This window comes from Canis lupus, chromosome 1 (assembly GCF_011100685.1).
Source record: "Canis lupus familiaris isolate Mischka breed German Shepherd chromosome 1, alternate assembly UU_Cfam_GSD_1.0, whole genome shotgun sequence".
NCBI lineage: Eukaryota > Metazoa > Chordata > Mammalia > Carnivora > Canidae > Canis > Canis lupus.
The window spans coordinates 13,792,777-13,810,039 of NC_049222.1; the positions used below are offsets into that span (position 1 = coordinate 13,792,777).

General features: G+C 42.3%; 1 protein-coding gene across 1 annotated transcript in view; it reads left to right on the forward strand.

The window, feature by feature from the left end:
- Positions 1 to 11,899, forward strand: part of KDSR (3-ketodihydrosphingosine reductase) — a 38,081-nt gene extending 26,182 nt beyond the window's left edge. The window contains exons 8-10 of the mRNA XM_038525860.1: positions 216 to 299; positions 3,466 to 3,567; positions 8,079 to 11,899. Of these exons, the coding sequence (XP_038381788.1) occupies positions 216 to 299; positions 3,466 to 3,567; positions 8,079 to 8,198 (306 nt within the window). The 3' untranslated portion in view covers positions 8,199 to 11,899. The remainder of the gene's footprint in view (positions 1 to 215; positions 300 to 3,465; positions 3,568 to 8,078) is intronic.
- Positions 11,900 to 17,263: the final 5,364 nt, after the last annotated feature.

Below are 17,263 nucleotides of genomic sequence, written 5' to 3' on the forward strand. Positions count from 1 at the left end.
CACTGCAGCCGCGGGGCTGAATTCTGTACAGTAACCAGGTAGAAACTGATTTAGAATCCAGATGGACCTGATTCTAAAAGTAGGAGTCTGCCCAAAGGTAGAAGAAGGCTGGAATTCTTCATAAAGTGAGGGAGAGAGGGTTGTTTAGACTTCTTTGCTCTTTAATTTAATGGCCCATAATGGTATGGATATGTCTGTTTTTTTCCCACCTTTAGCCTTTGGAGACTCGGCTGATTTCAGAGACCGTATCTGTTTGCAAACCAGAGCAAGTGGCCAAACAAATTGTCAAAGACGCCATAGTAAGTACAACCTTGTTTTCTTTATTAATAGTCATACTGCTGTATTTCTGAAAAGAAATACTATATTTGCCCCAGGGCTTATCTGAAAATATAAATTACTGTGTCTTTTTGGTCAGATTCATATGTAATACTGGATCCTATTCCTCTTCCTTTAGACACTTTATTGATTCCATGTTAATTAGTAGGCTCCTGGAAACTCATTATGTACCTTAACCTTAGGAACAGATTGATGTTAAGGATGCCTGGGAACTTTGGTTCTTTCAAAAGAACATGAGACTTCCCTGTGATGTGTAAACGGTACACACTAGATTTCTGTCTACAGCCTGTTGCCTTCTTGCTGCTTCCCCACAGTACTTGCATTTGTAGAGAATTTTAGGCAGCTTTATTAAATGCTGGACTCTTCGATTAGGGATTTTTTTTCTTTCACTTTCCTGCTTCCCGGTATCATTTTCCCAGATGTTCACTAATAAAGAAGTGCCTCCAAGCCCACTGGGTCACCATCCTGTCCACCCAGCTGATGTGCTTCCAGGCTACTCAGTTTATTTGGAATCAAAAATGGTATCTTTGGAAACCACGTACCTGCCATTTTGTAGAACAGCCTACGTGCCACAAACTTATGACCCCATCCTATTAACCCACATGCAGAACAACATACAGTAAGCAGGGCTGTCTGTAAGCTTTAGGCCTGTACCACATGTAGGAAGTTTGGGGACCCTTGGAATGAGGTGTCAGCGAGCCGGGCAGCTGCCCTGAGGGCCGTATGCTCTATGGCACAAGCCTGGACTGAGCAGAATATAAGAAACATCAAACTCTGTTAAGATACATACAGACATTGGAAGAACTATGCCCTGACTGTATTCAGAGGCAGGGAAAGACGGCCCCTCTGAGTGGATTAGGCAGACTTTGTTTCTCCTGCCTACCTCAGATCAAAGCAAACACACTCAGTGCTTTTGATGATCCAAAATAGCTCTTTGTATTTTGGTAGGATTCATTTAGTCTGGTGGTTTTCAGATTTCATTTTTTGACCACTTTACACACGAAACTGTTGGTAGTCCCAGAGACTTCTTTACATGTTTATATTTATCCATATTTGCCATATTAGAAATTGAAACCGCATAACCCAAAAGATATTTATTTATTAATCCATGTAAAAGGGCTACAGTAAACCCATTACGTTTTTTTTCCACGATAATAATTTTCCAAAACAAAACTTTAGGGAGAAGGGTGCATTGTTTTACATTTCATCCATCTCTTTAATGTTTATGCTAATAGAGACAGATGGACCCTCATTGCTGCTTCCACATTCAGCTCGCTGTAATATGTTGTTTGGTGTGAAGAATATTAAAAAATGTGCCCTTAGACAGATACGTAGTTAGGAGAGGGAGGAATATTTAATGAGCTTTTCTGATAATTGTGGACATTCTTTGATACTAAACCCAAACTGGATGAATAGTAGTTTCTTAAAGGTTAATTACAGTGTGGAATTGGAAACTACATTAATGAACTTCTTGTTCTCTTACGTTAAATTCCATTGGTCTTTGCACTTTGCATGTTTTGTGCGCATTCATGATTTTGTAGCATTATGCATTAGTCATCTGGAAAATACCGGTTCACTGAATTATCAAAAAAATTTACATCCACTCACATCACTGCTGGTCTTACCACAAAAGTCTTTACATATTGGAAAGCTGACAATCTCCCAATGGCAGGTAGGTTTTCACAAATCTTAATTTTTCCTTGAAATCTCATATTTTAACATTGACCATAAAAGCTGCCAATGTTCCTTGAAGTGACAGGCTCATTTTATTCATTTTCCACAAAATGTCTCCCAAATACCCCAGTCTAAATAACTGTAGATTGTTTCATGACTTAAACAGTTGGAAGAATGCCTTTCTGCAGGGCAGCCGTCCCCCTTGGGTACAGAACACAGCAGAAGGCACTGGGTATATATTCTCTTTTTGTCACACAGAATAGTAAGATTTGCTCTTAAGGGTTGAGACTTAATAAAATGATTAATTTTACTGCTTTTTCAAGAGCATTTTATTTTATTTATTTTTTTGAAGATTTATTTATTTATTAGAGAAAGGGCAGGAGAGAGAGAGCACATGAGCAGAGGGAGGGGCAGAGGGAGAGGGAGGGAAGCAGACTCCCTGCTGAGCAGGGACCCTGACGCATGGGGTTCAGGGCTCGAGCCCACGAACCCGAGTTCACAACATGAGCTGAAGCCAAGAGTCAGATGCTCAACCAACTGAGCCACCCAGGTACGCTGCTTTATCAAGGGCATTTTGTTTATTAATTAATTAATTAATGTATTTTAAAGATTTTATTTATTTACTCAGAGAAAGAGGCAGAGACACAGGCAGAGGGAGAAGCAGGCTCCCTGTGGGGAGCTGGATGCAGGACTTGATCCCAGGACCCCGGGATCACGACCTGAGCCAAAGGCAGACACTCAACCACTGAGCCACCCAGGCATCACTATCAAGGGCATTGTAAAGCAAAAATGACCTTTTAAAATCTTTGGAAGATTTAAAACATTCCTGTCTACTTATTGCTGCAAGTATACATGGCAGTGGAGAGGCACTGCCACTGTGGTTTGTGCTGATTCATCAGTTTTGCCCATCAATGCAAATGTCAGTGAAAAAGCAAGTAAGGTCTTAGTATTATTATAATACTAATAGTGATTAGTATCATTCTGTCTTCCTGGATCCTCTGAAAAGGTCTCAGGACCCCCAGTGTTCATGGACCCACATTCTGAGGACCACGAGTGTAGCCATTCCATCCCACCTGCCAAGGCCCCGTTTGTCTATGAGCTCCGACGTATGCTCTGTTACTCTCTTATGCCACCTAATGTGGACACCCTTCATTTTTTCTCTTTTTTAAAAAATTTTTAATAATTTTTTTTTTTTTTTTAGAGAGAGTACAAGAGAGAGCAGGAGGGACAAAGGGAGTGGGAGAGAGAGAATCTTAAGCAGAACTCTGTGCTCAGTATGTAGCCCCATGTAGGGCTTGAACTCATGAGCCTGAGATCATGACCGGAGTCCATATCATAAGTTGGACACTTGCCCAACTGAGCCTCCCAGGTGCCCCACACAACTTTGTCACTTCTGATGTGTTGATTCCTTTCCTGGTCACTACTGCTGCGTCTTTTCTTGTCCTTCCATTTTAGCAAGGAAATTTTAACAGTTCCATTGGCTCAGACGGGTACATGCTGTCGTCCCTGACCTGTGGAATGGCTCCTGTAACTTCCATTACTGAAGGGCTCCAGCAGGTGAGCTATGCTTACGCCTCCAGATGGACAGATGGAGGGACAGAGCGTGCCTCTCACTAAAGCCCAATGAGAAAAGGTTAACAGAAGACTCGGTAACTTTATCTGAGGAAGTGAAGAATTTTTACTGCAGTATCCATGCTTTCTTTTGCTGTGGCAGAGATAAGAAACTGGGACGCAGGTTAAAGATACCACATGAGGGGTTCAGACAGAGGCGAGGTCCTCTGTGCTCCTGGCACTGTGGATAGAGAAGGGATCGCCAGAGCTCTCAGGGTGTTCACTCGGGTTGTCATCTGAGAACCACTGGCCCTAGTGTCTGCAGTAAAGTGATGTAGGGTACCAGATGGCAGGCCAGACGCCTCTTCTAGGTGAGTCCAGTCACAGGCAGCCCAGCTTAGGGAGGTGCAAGTCAAGGATTCAACATAGCCCTCCTCTTACGAAAGCTGTGGTTCATCCAGGCCACACAGAAGTGAACCGCTCGTTGATGTGCTGGGGGGCCGTGTTTGCTGCTGGAGAATCAGAAGGGAAACAACCTCTCCAACCTCAGGGGCTCACGGTCTAGGGGGGGAGATGGACAAAAAGGTGATACAAGGCAATGTAATAAAACAAGAGTCATAACAGAGGGCTGGCTCTGCACAGACCGGATGATGGATGGTGGAATGTAGCTGGAGGGTGGAAGGCTGCCTGAGAAGGGGCTGTCTGCGTTCATGGGTGGTTTAGAACCAAGTACCAAGCTGTCTGCGGTAGACCGTGTCCAGACTAAAAACCCGAATGACTTGGGTGTGGGCTTTTTCTCACTCTTCTCTTCCGTGACTTTGTTGACTCTCTCATAGAGGTAGATGCCATATTACACATGAGCTCTGTGAGGACGGCCCCTCGCAGCCGGTGCCTGGCATATAATAGGAGCCGCAGGCTGCCTGGGGAGAGCAAATGCATTAATTCCACACGTCCCGTGGCCATCTTCTCCCTTCTCCCACTTGTATACGAGTGATGCCAGACCTAAAACTTCAGCCCGTGACTCCAGTTCTGTATCAGTTTCTTTTAGGTGTTTCCCCTGGGCTGTGACCTCACATCTCCAGTTCAGCGTGCCTGCAGTAAAGCTGCATTTCCCACCATTCCATCCCCACCGCCCCATCACCGATTCTGTATTGTCTCCGTGATTGGGGTCAGTGTTCCTGTTCTCTCAAGAGCCCAGTGAGGAAGTGGGTGTCCGCCTGGAACCCCTCCTGCCCTAAACGTGAGGGGTCTCTCCTCCCTCCAGTCCTGGGTCTCAGGCTCTGTGAACCAGAGGTTGTCAGCTGGGGACCCATGGACCTACAGAATGTTTTGTTTGGTTCATCTGGTATGAGTGTGCGTGTTGAAATAAAATGGTTTTCAAGTCAGATTTTCCGTAAATCGTCCAGATTTCAGACTTTTCGTGGAAAATCAGAAAGCCTAACAGCACAGGACCTGCATTCTCACCTGGCAGTAATCGGCTGGGGCAGGTGGCTGCCGCTGCTGTTACACAGGACACGGCCCCCCATCCCCTTGACCTCACAGCACCCTGCCCCAGGCCTGGGTGCATCAGAATATGCCATCACATTTCCATGTAGGATTTTCTGAACTGCAAATCCACCTTGCATGGCAACCCTCACTGGCTCCCCAGTACCACTGAGATAAAGGTTCTACTTTAGCTTGTGGCATAACCCTCTGACCTTTGACCTTGCTCACCTTCCTGCCCCTCCTCCTCTTTCCATGATTTTGTCTCTGACCCTCCAGCCTCCAACTTCCAGCCTTCCTTCAGGTCTCACTTTAGGTGATGCTTTTTCTAGAAAATTCCAATTTCTTAGACTTAACTATTAGAATTTTGGCATGCTGTGTTCTGGTCGCTTTTTCTTGATTTTTTTTTTTCTTTCCCTTATTTTTATTTTTATATATTTTTTAAATAATATACTCTTTTTAGGGTAGTTTTATGTTCATAGAAAATTTGAGTTGAAATTATGGAGTTCCCATACACCCTTTCTTCCTATCTCCATGGGACGTCAGCACAGTTGATGAGCCATATCCAGCCACCAGTGTTAACTGAAGTCCATGGTTTACATTAGGGTTTACTCTTGGTGTCCCACACCCTTCCTCAGGGTTTTGACAAGTGTGTACTGACATGTATGTCTGCTGACATGTATGTATGTGACCATGTGTCTGCCATTAGGCTGTCACATGGAGTAGTTCCCCACCCCAACATTTACCTATGCCCCTCCTGCTCCTCCCTTCCCCCTGTCCCCATTGTTTTGCCTTTTTCTGCTTTCCTTTGGTTCTGGAGCTTTTCAAAGTTATCTGAGCACACCCTTCAGAGAACCAGTGTTTTCAAGGCTCTGTGGGAACAACAACCACCCTAATGCTGCATGCCCCCCTCACCCTTCTCAGACGCAGCCGCACTGTTCTGTAGGCTGGGCCTCCACATCTCTATTGAGAGTGTTCCTGGAGTGAAGACTTACACAGGTGCTTCCAGGCTCCATCTAGAGTGTATCTGAGTGTAGACTTATACGACCACCTCCAGGCTCCATTTAGAGTGTATCCGGAGTGTAGACTTACACGACCACATCCAGTCTCTATCTAGAGTGTATCCAGAGTGTAGACTTAGATGGCTGCCTCCAGGCTCCATCTAGAGTGTATCTGAGTGTAGACTTAACAGGGCCACCTCCAGTCTCCATCTAGAGTGTATCCGGAGTATAGACTTACATGGCTGCCTCTAGTCTCCATCTAGAGTGTATCTGCAGTATAGACTTAGACGGCAGCCTCCAGTCTCCATCTAGAGTGTATCTGGAGTATAGACTTAGATGGCAGCCTCCTGGCTCCATCTAGAGTGTATATGGAGTGTAGACTTAGATGGCAGCCTCTAGTCTCCATCTAGAATGCATCTGGAGTGCAGACCTACACGGCTGCCTCCAGGCTCTATCTAGAGTGTAGACTTAGATGGCAGCCTCCTGTCTCCATATAGAGTGTATCCGGCGTATAGACTTAGATGGCAGCCTCCAGGCTCCATCTAGAGTGTATCTAGAGTGTAGACTTACACAGCTGCCTCCAGTCTCCATCTAGAGTATATCTGAGTGTAGACTTAAACAGCTACCTCCAGGCTCTATCTAGAGTGTATCTAGAGTATAGACTTATACAGCCAACTCCGTGGATTTCTCAGGTTGGGGTCCAGCACGGGCATCTTCCAAGGAGGAGGAAGATTAGGTCCTCACAGTCTCCTCCTTTCACTTGCAGCCTCCTCTGCATTCCCACCCTCCCTTTTAACTTCTAATGTGATTTTGGGTGGATCTGTGTTTGAGACAATCATTGTTATGGCTACGTGATTGCTCTTTACAGCTGAACTCTGTAGTATACATAATTAATTTTCCTTTACCTTTTCTTTTCCCTAGAACCATTACTGGCCTTTTTCTGTGTTCTTAATAATGACTGTCTTCCTTTCCTCTCAGAAATATCAGACTGTCTCTCAGTTTCCCTTCTGGAAGAAATCCTTCCTGGAGCCTTCTGAGCTACCTGTCAGGCCTGCCTGCCTTGTGTCTGGAGTCTCCTCTGCCTCTCATCTGTTCTGGGTCACATGATGTCATCTTTCTTTGTGGGCCCCGTAATGTGGCTTTTCTAGTCTTCTGCTTTTCTGAAAAGGCACCCATGGGAGGCAGATTGTCTGAGAACTAGCGTATTTGAAAATGCTTCTCTTTGTTGTTCTGTGCCTTTAAAACATTCCAGTCCGAGGTGTTGCAGGGAGAGCGAGTTGGCAGAAAGCTTGGCGATTAGTAGATACCCACTGTCCCAACCCAACACAGTAATGACCTGCCTCTAGTTGGGTGTCTTTCCAGTTATCGAAGATGCTCACGGAGGGCAGGCTGTGTCTTTCTCACAGTGGTGGCACCTAGCATAGCGTCTGACTCTTGTGTTCAGAACATGTGTCTTAAACCAGAAAGCCTTGATGGTAGTTGGGATATTTGGGGTGCTGGAGTGGATCTTCCTTAGCTATTAGAACCCGAGGACTACCAAGAATAACTATTTTGTTCTCTGTATAATTTTAATTTATTCATTGGGCACCTAATTCTGCTGTTACTGCTCTAACAGGCACATGTACAGGGATCCAGAGCGGAAAGCTTCTCTTCTCAGTGTTTTGCTGATGCTTATGGAGTTTTGTTTTCTTATTTTATTTTAAGGATTCTATTTATTTGAGAGGGCGGGAGAGAGAGAGAGCATGAGGAGGGGCAGAGGGAGAAGCAGACTCCCTGCTGAGCAGGGAGCCTGACTTGGGACTCATTTCCAGGACCTTGAGATGAGATCATGACCTGAGCCCAAGGCAGACGCCTAACCCACTGAGCCACCATCCAGGCTTACCCCAATTTGGGAGTTTCCCTCATGCTTATCCTGGGAGCAGATTAGAAAATGTGTCTTAGAAACTCTTGATTAGAGAATATCTTAAAACCCCTTGAAGTGAGCTGTGGTGTTGTGCCGTGGAACGAGCTCAGGGGTCTCTCTGTCTCTCGCAGGTGGTCACCATGGGCCTCTTCCGCACCATCGCACTGTTTTACCTCGGAAGTTTCGACAGCATAGTGCGTCGCTGCATGATGCAGAGAGCAAAATCAGAAATTGCAGACAAAACTGCCTAATCCTTACCCCTTGGGAAAAGACTGTTTCTAAATAATCTGAACAGCTTGCTGCTAAAAGGGACCCAGTTTTTGGCCTACAGACACGTATGTATTGCTTTTGAATATGTGAGATTGGACCAGTGCTCTTCAGAAACCTGGCTGCGGGTGAGGGGACAGATGTTCAGTTCCAGGCGATCTTATTAATACTATGCAAATATGGAACAGGAGACCATTGATTCTCTGAGACGGAGAGGTGATGGCCCTATGGGAACGAATAGCATGGTGAGCAGGGTAAAGAACATCATTCCAGAATGATCCTTTACATTTTTCTATTTATTCTTTTTTTCTTTTTTCCTCTATTGAGATTAATTCCAGAAATGTATCTTATGATACATGTAAGATGAAGCCTTGGGGCCTTTTTAACCTTCCACGAAAGGCAGTTTATGGGTTACTGGGGCCTTTTTTTTTTTTTTTTCAAACATGGTGTATTTTATTTAAGATGAGTCTTACATATTGCTGGAGGGTCTGAATGCATGATAATGTCCCTGACTCACTGTGCTTCTGGTGGAAACTTGTGGCTTCTCTCTCTCTTTGATCCCATAAGAATGCAGGGGGATGAGAGAGGGCAATGCACTGGAAGGGAAGGAAAGAAAGATTTTCCCGTAGGAAAAATAATGCTTTCTTGTCTTCTTTAGACTTGAATGCGTAGAGCACTTTTTTTTTCATTCGTGAGGAAAGGCAGCCTCCTAAAATGTTTTCTGAAGAGAAATAAAACCTTAGAAGCTTAAAAGTTTACAATTTCTTCAACAGCCATGATGACGCGGAGCTCACCCATTAGAGTGTCTTGTCATTCTTTTCATCTCTCCCTCCTATTTTGCTGATACTGCTATAATATTTTTATATATATATAAAAAGACCAGTTAAAATATTTTGACTTGACTTTTTAAATTAATTCATGAATTAAAACAGGTGAAAAAATGAAAAAGTGTGACATTCTTCTCCTAGCATATATGTAGCTTTTAAGAAAGGCTGTGGATTGTATATTTATATTTTCTTCATTAAGAGAAAGATAGGACAAGGCCGATTTTGAAGATACTCATTTTTGAAAGAAAATGATCACCCATTCTTTCTGTGATTCCCACTTAACCCGAGAGCCTTCTCTTCATGCCACATGTTAAGAAAGCCCAGTCATCACACCCAAACATAAGCCCTGGAATCCTCTTGGCCCCGCGAATGCTGTGTTCAGATCACAGGCTCTGTTGCTCAGTTAGTGGATTTCCACAATAAGTGCCTCTGATGAGTTTTGGCCAATGTTTCCTGCTTCATCCTGTCACTGTATGTGTTCTTCTACTTAGGGACAGTCCTCTTCATCATAATGCTATACCCCCTCCTTCTTGCATACACAATATGCATATACTATGCATACAAAAGATAAAAGACCTAAAAATTATAGCAAACCATTTTTTTTGCTCTTGAGTTTTTGAACCTCTTAACTTTGAAATCACTTAATTTTTTAGAAGTAAGATATTATAATGGCTTTAATCCATGGCATCCTTTTAATGATGGCCTGAGAATGGTATATCTTAACACTGACAAAGACAGGAGAGATTATTTAATATATAAGTTGCTTGGAATGACTTCATTGCAGCTTATGGGGGTAGGTTGATGCCATAGTAGTTTCATGAGTCTTTCCGTCTTAAATAGCCATCGTTTGCAAGCTACATTAGGTCATATTTCGCAGCCTCTTAAGATAGAGTAATGGCTGTATTTCCCTAATTCACAGAAAACACATTACTATCTGGATGTTTCTCACTTTTATTTTTTTCTCATGAATGTTCCTTGAATGTTGGCACCTTCTACTGCTGAACTAATAGATAAAAATCTAGTCTAAGGTGGTGTCTCACTTTAATGCAATTAACTATTTTAACCATGGTTATTTCAATATACAGTTCTCAAGGTATCCTCATAGACTGTACTGTCACCTCTAGGTAATCTGCTACCTGGACAAATTTAAGAGCCCCTGTTCTGTGTGGGAAGTAGTATCCCATCCCAGTTGAAGCTCTGGCATGAGAGCAGATTTTGTGTGGATCATAATATCAGGGAATCGGTCTTCTTTGTCAAAGCTGTTAAAGGGCCAAAGTTCCATGACCAAATGTTTTGAAACTAAGGTTTTTTTCCCCTTTCTTCCTCAATTTGATGCCATTATTCACTTGATAATAAAACCTGACTGGAACTGATGTATTATAGTTTTAATTTGCCCATTTCATCAACTATTCATTAATTTTTCTCAAAGAAACACCAGTGGGTTTGATTATAGGTATTGCCCCTGATTCTATGGAGGTGTTTTATAATATTCAGTATATGCCCCATATCACACCTTTCTCCAAATCTAAAAAATTAGGAATTCTGAAGCGCACCTGGCCAGAATGGTTTGAATAAAGGATTATAGACATTTAGCAGCATCACACAAAGATCTGACTTCATCCAAAACATGAAAATATTACAAAGGCAAACTATATTTTTTATCTTTTTTGGTTCAGTTTTTGTACATTTTTTACACTGACTTGTTTTTGTTTTGTTTGCTCAGGGGAGAGAAAAAAAAACACAAAAAAATCTGAGTCAGATTGTTCAGGAACCTCTTGGCTTTTTTTTTTTTTTTCTTAAGGGGTCATTGATTCAACACTTTGTACTGTACCCAGAAGTGGATATATCTTACCTGTGGAAGAAGGAGTTTAATTACAATTCTGTTGAAATGTTGGCTTTCTGTTTGTGACCAACAACGGTTTATTATGTGAGTGTTGGTTCTGAAGTGCTTGCCTCTGCTGAGTTTGGTTTTACTGTTTTATTGTAGTGTATTTGTGACTGTATTTATTTTAAAATGCCAAACATCATTCATCCATAGAAATTCCAAAATATATTCAAGGACCTTTCATCATTGAAAAAGGTACAAGAAACAATCTTCATTTCATTTTACAAAAACCAAGTCAAGGGAATTGTTCTTTTCTGTATTTTTTGAAATGTAATTTTCACAGCTGAAAAGAAATGAAAAATGGTATTAATCATGCCCTCTTTGCATTGATACTTTTATATGTCCAGTTACAAATCTGTTGGTTAAACCATATATTGTTGGTCCTTGGACCTGAAACATTGAGAGAGCATTTCTAGTATTTAAATGATAAAGCGTTTTTGGAAATAGTCGCTTCAATTCAAAGAATTGTATGTCTTTGTCTTTCTAGAAGAAAAAAAATTTTTTTTTTTTTTTTTACTGAGTTCTATCATCAACAACAGATTTAATTTTATTACCTCATGTTCTAATTTAAACATGTCTTACTCACATGAGGACACTTTTAAATATTCATAGTTTTTGACATATGATGCTTTGTATCTTTCTCATGTCCTTAATTCTTAGTAACTCAGCTTTAAGAAGTACGTCCTAACCATAACCTTCCATATTCTGGACTAAATCTTGTGTAGTGCACTACAGTGACAGCAGATTTGATATTTTGAAGAGGAGATAATAGCTATTATATTTTACACTTGCTTGATGGGACAACTCTAAAGACATTTTTAAACTGTAAGAATGCACATGGCTATTTTGATATATATTAGAACTTGTGTTTGCTACTTTAGGAGCTTTTGTGGCAGAATTGTAACCTAATTTTCTTATCTTGTATTTCTGAATCACAACAAAAAATAAATGGGGAACAAGCTTTACAGATTTGAAAATGTATTTTTTTTTTTTTAGAAATTTGCATTTCTTAAGAGTCACTTAAGCAAAACACAGATTTCCTTCCTAATGTTATCCTAACCTTGCATCCTAGACATTGAGAAGGCTTGATTGTGGTCATTTTTTTTGGAACTAATGTTTTCAGAGTAAGTATTTGGTATTCTGAGCCTCAGTTTCAAATACATTCTGTATTTGTGTGACTCAGATATGGGATACATGAGTAAAAGGGTAAGAAAAGCAGAATTTAGTAAAATTTCTTAATGTAAAATTACACTTCATATAAAAACAAGTAGATTTCTCCTACTTTAAACCTGCATATACTAACAATGAAATATCTCTTAGATTCTGAAGGATACCGAAGAACAGTATATAAAATAACATATCATAATCTTAACATTCCTTAATCTTTAAATGGGAAAATTTGGTTTACATTGTGAAGAGATTCTTTGGATATCTTGGTTTGCCAACTTAAGCCTTCTCTAAATTCGAGCACTGTATATAGCATTATTGGCATATGATACATTTTCTATAATTTTTATATTTGGATATTTAAAAAGAAAAAAATTCTTGTGTTCTGATTTTATATCCTCAATTTCCCCTCACAACTTATATTTATTGAGCACCTATGATGAGCTCGGCATCCAGGCCCCCAGGATTACTACTCTGCATAAACAGTTTGTCTCTCCCTGGTGGTGATTACATTTCTTGTTTTCTTCCCTCCCCACTCCTGCATCTCTCTGAAGTCCCTTACAAGTATTCCTGGAGAAAGAGGAACCGCGCCCCATTCCTTTCTTCAGCTTGGGGCCTCTAAATTTTATGCCGCAAATGTTTGAATGTCAGATGCTATTCTAGGCTGGGAATGCACAAAGGAAAAATATAGTCCCTATCCTCAAATAGTTTATTATCTACAGAGAAAAACATATGCCAGAAATTACACTGTGAATCTGACAATAGCTATGATTAAGATATCATAATTAACACTGAAAACCTAACCCGTGCCGGTCACTGTTGTGAGCGCATCATATTGAATTCATCTCAATCATACACTAAACCTCAAGTGGTACTGTTTATATCCCCCTGACACAGAGGGGCATAGGCATAGAGAGGTTGAGTCACTAGCCCAAGGTCACAGCTATGATGCAATGGAGCCCAGATTCAAACCCCTGTATTCTGACTTTAAACTCCTATCTTCTGTATTAACCCTTTTCTGGGGACACAGGTGGGCTCCTAGGACTGCCCAGGGAAGTCAGTTGTGGTGTCACAGGGGAAGAAGTCCTGGAAATGGAACTCAAAGAATGAGTGTGAATTTGCTGCAAGAAGGTTGGGTGCATTTCAGGGAGATGAGCAGATGTGCTAAGGCAAAAACCATGAGAGATCTTGGTATATTCCAGAAAGCGCAGAGTTAACAGGGCGGCAAGAAGAGAATGTATAAGGAAAAGGTGGTGCCCAGGTGATCGACTTGCACCTGATCATGTCATACAGAGGAGTTGAGATTTTCGCCTCTGAAGAACTTTGAGCAGAAATATAAAATGGCCAGATTTGAGCTGTAAAAAGATCATGCTTCTTCCCCTTGAAACTCAGGGTTTGCTGAGCCCTTGAGCCTTGGAGTAAACCATTCTCATTAGTTGGAAAGATCCCAACTTTAAATACATACTGTTTGGGTTGAGTTGTGTGCCCTCAAAAGATGTAGCCCTCTTAACCCTCAATACCCGTGAACTTGACCTTACTTGGAAATAGGACCTTTATAGATATAACTGAGTTATGATGAGGTTATTTGGCTTCTAATCCAATATGGCAGTGACCTTACAAGAATAGAACACAGAGAGACACAGAGAAAGCCATGTGACAACAGAGGCAGATCAGAGTGATGCGGGTGCATGCCCAGGAACATCAAGGACTGCCAACCACCTCCAGAAGCTAGAAAGAGGCGAGGAGAGATTTTTCCCTGGAGCCTTCAGAGGGAGCATGGCCCATTTGAGACCATGGTTTTGGACTTCATGCCTCCTTAAACTGTAGGAGAATAAATTTCTGTTTCAATCTGCCTAGTTTGTGGTACTTTCTTGTGGCAGCCCTAGGAAACAAAAACATTAACCTTATTTCTCTAAACATGTTCATCAGGAAGTAATATCCGGGAGACCCTGTGCTCTGTGCTAAATCACGTAAGAGAATAAAGGTCATTGCACAGAAGAATGTAAATTCTTTCCCTATTTCCCCACCATACTATGGGGTTTTACATTGTCTGGGTCTATTACTGTAGTTTTGATCCAACTGCAGCAATAACCATTTGAAACATTTAATTCTCTGCTCGTGTTTTATTTCACTTTAGATGCCAGGTCGTGAATTTGAAAGGAAAAATTGCCACAAGGAAATTTCCTGCACTCGTCTTTGTGAACCAGAAGCAAACATGATTTGCCCGCTCTTAAACTCACACAACAGAATGATTCAGCTGCAGTTCATTACCTAGCTTCAAAGGTTGTTGCTTAATTATTCTAAACACTTTTTGAGGTTTAGGATTTACCATAAATTAGTCAAGTAGGTTTCTCTGTTTAAACCAAGGCCTGTTGCTCTAGATTTGGCAAAAGTGCTTCCTTGTGATGACAAGGATGGTTTGAGAGCACATAGTGGACAAATTGGTTGCAGTCATTTCTGTAGCAGAAGACAGGCGCTAGAGCATTAATGAACTGGGAACAGTATTACTGTTAGTAACATTGGCAATTAGTATTATAATATTCTGATAATTACGAACAACAAAGGCAAACCATGGGAAAGCAGGTGACACTATTGCATAAGAGTTCATAATCTTTTTTTTTTTTTAAAGATTTATTTATTTTTTCATGAGAGACAGAGAGAGGGGGACAGAGACCCAGGCAGAGGGAGAAGCAGGCTCCTCATAGGGAAGCCCAATGTGAGACTCGATCCCAGATTCCGGGATCATGACCTGAGCCGAAGGCACGCACCCAACCACTGAGCCACCCAGGCATCCCAAGAGTTCATAATCTATAAACTATGTCAATTATATCTCAGTAAAGCTGGAAATGATAATATAGAAGACGCTTGAAATTGGAAGTCAGTGTTTTGGATTGCTTGGGCAGGCCTGGGGGATATTTTCTTAAGCAGTTTTTTCTTTTTCTTTTTTTTTTTTTTTTTGCAGGTTAAGTGACCTCTATTTGTTCTTCCTCATTTATTTCCACTTTAGTTTGCCTAAATGGTTCCGACGTATTTTATATTTTTAACTCTTTCACCTTATCTGTTAGTTGTCAATTCCCTCTCGATTAATGGTGTTTTTCTACCCTCATTTTATTTTTATTTAATTAAGGATTTTACTTATTTGACAGAGAGAGGGGGAGAGAGCAAGCATAAGCAGGGGGAACAGAGAGAGGGAGACGCAGACTCCCCACCAAGCAGGGAATCCCCGATGTGGGGCGCCATCCCAGGATCCCGGGATCAAGGTATGAGCTGGAGACAGATGCTCCACCCACTGAGCCACGCAGGCGCCCCTCTATCCTCATTTTAGATAAAAAGTTTAATAGTAAGATTTACTACATGCCCATGTGTCCAGATTAGAATAATGTCCTTTTTGAATTTCATGAACTTTGGATGTGTTTATGCTGGTGATGGATGAAGAGAATTTTCTGAATGATACTGTTAAACATCAACCAGTAGGTGGCGAAAACTGGCAATAAAAAGCTTTTTGTTTGGCAGACTGGAGAATAAAGAAGGAAAACACAGGCCTTTCAGGCACTTGATACAACCTCCCTCCCCTGCATCTTATTCTTTTCTCTTCCTGGTGCCACCCTGCTCCTAGGATCCAGCCAGACAAAGCTGGCAGAAGGGTAGTCCATTGGCTCTGAAAAGCCCACGGTGCATACAGGTGGAAGGTGGTTGGAAGGCCTGAGGCACAGATCTAGGATTCAAACCCAGGACTCCTGACTCTGGCCGGGGCTCCCTCCTCTCCCTCCCCAGTACCCAGGGACAGTTAATCCACACACTGCCTACAATACCCCCCCCCCCCCCGATACTTTAAGGTGGAATCTAATAACCAAGTCTGAACGGAGGAATGGCTTCACTCTTTAGGGTTTAAGAAAATTCAGAACATTCCTGGGAAATATATCCTTAGTCAAGGACCGTAAGGCAGACCTGTCCTGAGAATGGCTGCTGATGGCCAAGATGCCACTGAAAGAGTAATTGTGAGAAAATCTGTTAAGTGAGCCTCTTTGGGAGCCAAGGAGGGGGCAAAATTCAGGAGGCTTTTCTTGCTCTGGGAATGGGGGGGGGGGATCCATTTCCTTCTAGGGGCCGTCTTTGCAGAAGTACAATTTCTTTCCAGCTCTGCCCTCTCATTTCCTCACATGCTGGGTCTCAGAAGCACTAAGGCTTTCAATTCCTCTTAAGTCATTTTGGGGGGTTTAAGACAAGCTTCTGAGATCCTTAAACTATCATGTTGTGGCATTAGTACAGGTTTCTTTCTTTTCTTTTTTCTTTTTTTCCTTTTTTTTTTTAGTACAGGTTTCTACTCTTTCTGTGAGAACATACCTCTCAGATTAGGGGATGCCCAGTGTCCATCTCCAGGCCAGAACCTGCCTCCCCCCCCCCCCCCCCCAGGGCCACATCACAGCCATTAGAAAGCAAAAAGGAGCATCTTCCTTCATTCCTTCTTGCCGGGCTAAGAAGTTTGTATGAGGCACCCATTCCCACATGCAAGAGGTTGGCACGTTGGTTGATTGGGTATGATAAATGAAATGAAAATAATTTGTGCTTATTTTGCTTAAGAATGCATGCTTTGATTTCAGACTAGGAATGAGACAAAATAAAGATGGTGTCAGAACATGTTTGTACACATTGCAGTGCTCATTTGTCACGTCTCTATGAGCACTATAATCCGGCATCCGTATATATTTGTATTTGAGCCCTATTAGGTAAGCTGTCCTGCTTTTAGCAAACATTTTTTTTTTCTTGGCACTCTGTTTGTCAAAGACTTTCTGAGGTGAAAAATAGTTAAACACGCACAACTTGTTTGCCCTCTTGTGCACTTCTCCTAGGGGCTATTCGAGCAGATGAATTAAAGAATGTGTGTGCTTGTGTGTACAATAGATGTGTGTATGGCGTGTGTGTGTGTGGACGAGAAGGTGCAGCCCCCAGCACCCGCTGCTAGGGGACCCCGCGGGCCTTGGGAAGCCCACCCACGCCGGTTAGGACCGTGGGCCTGAAGGCGCCGAGCAGACCCCCAGCGTCCAGCCGCAGCCTAGCGCCAGGACCCTCGGGGGCAGAGGACAAACATGGACTTAGCCGTTTGCAAGCCCTTGACATCCCCGCCTCGCCCCTCCCGGCCCGCGCAGAGCTGTGTCCGGCCCTGGGCACG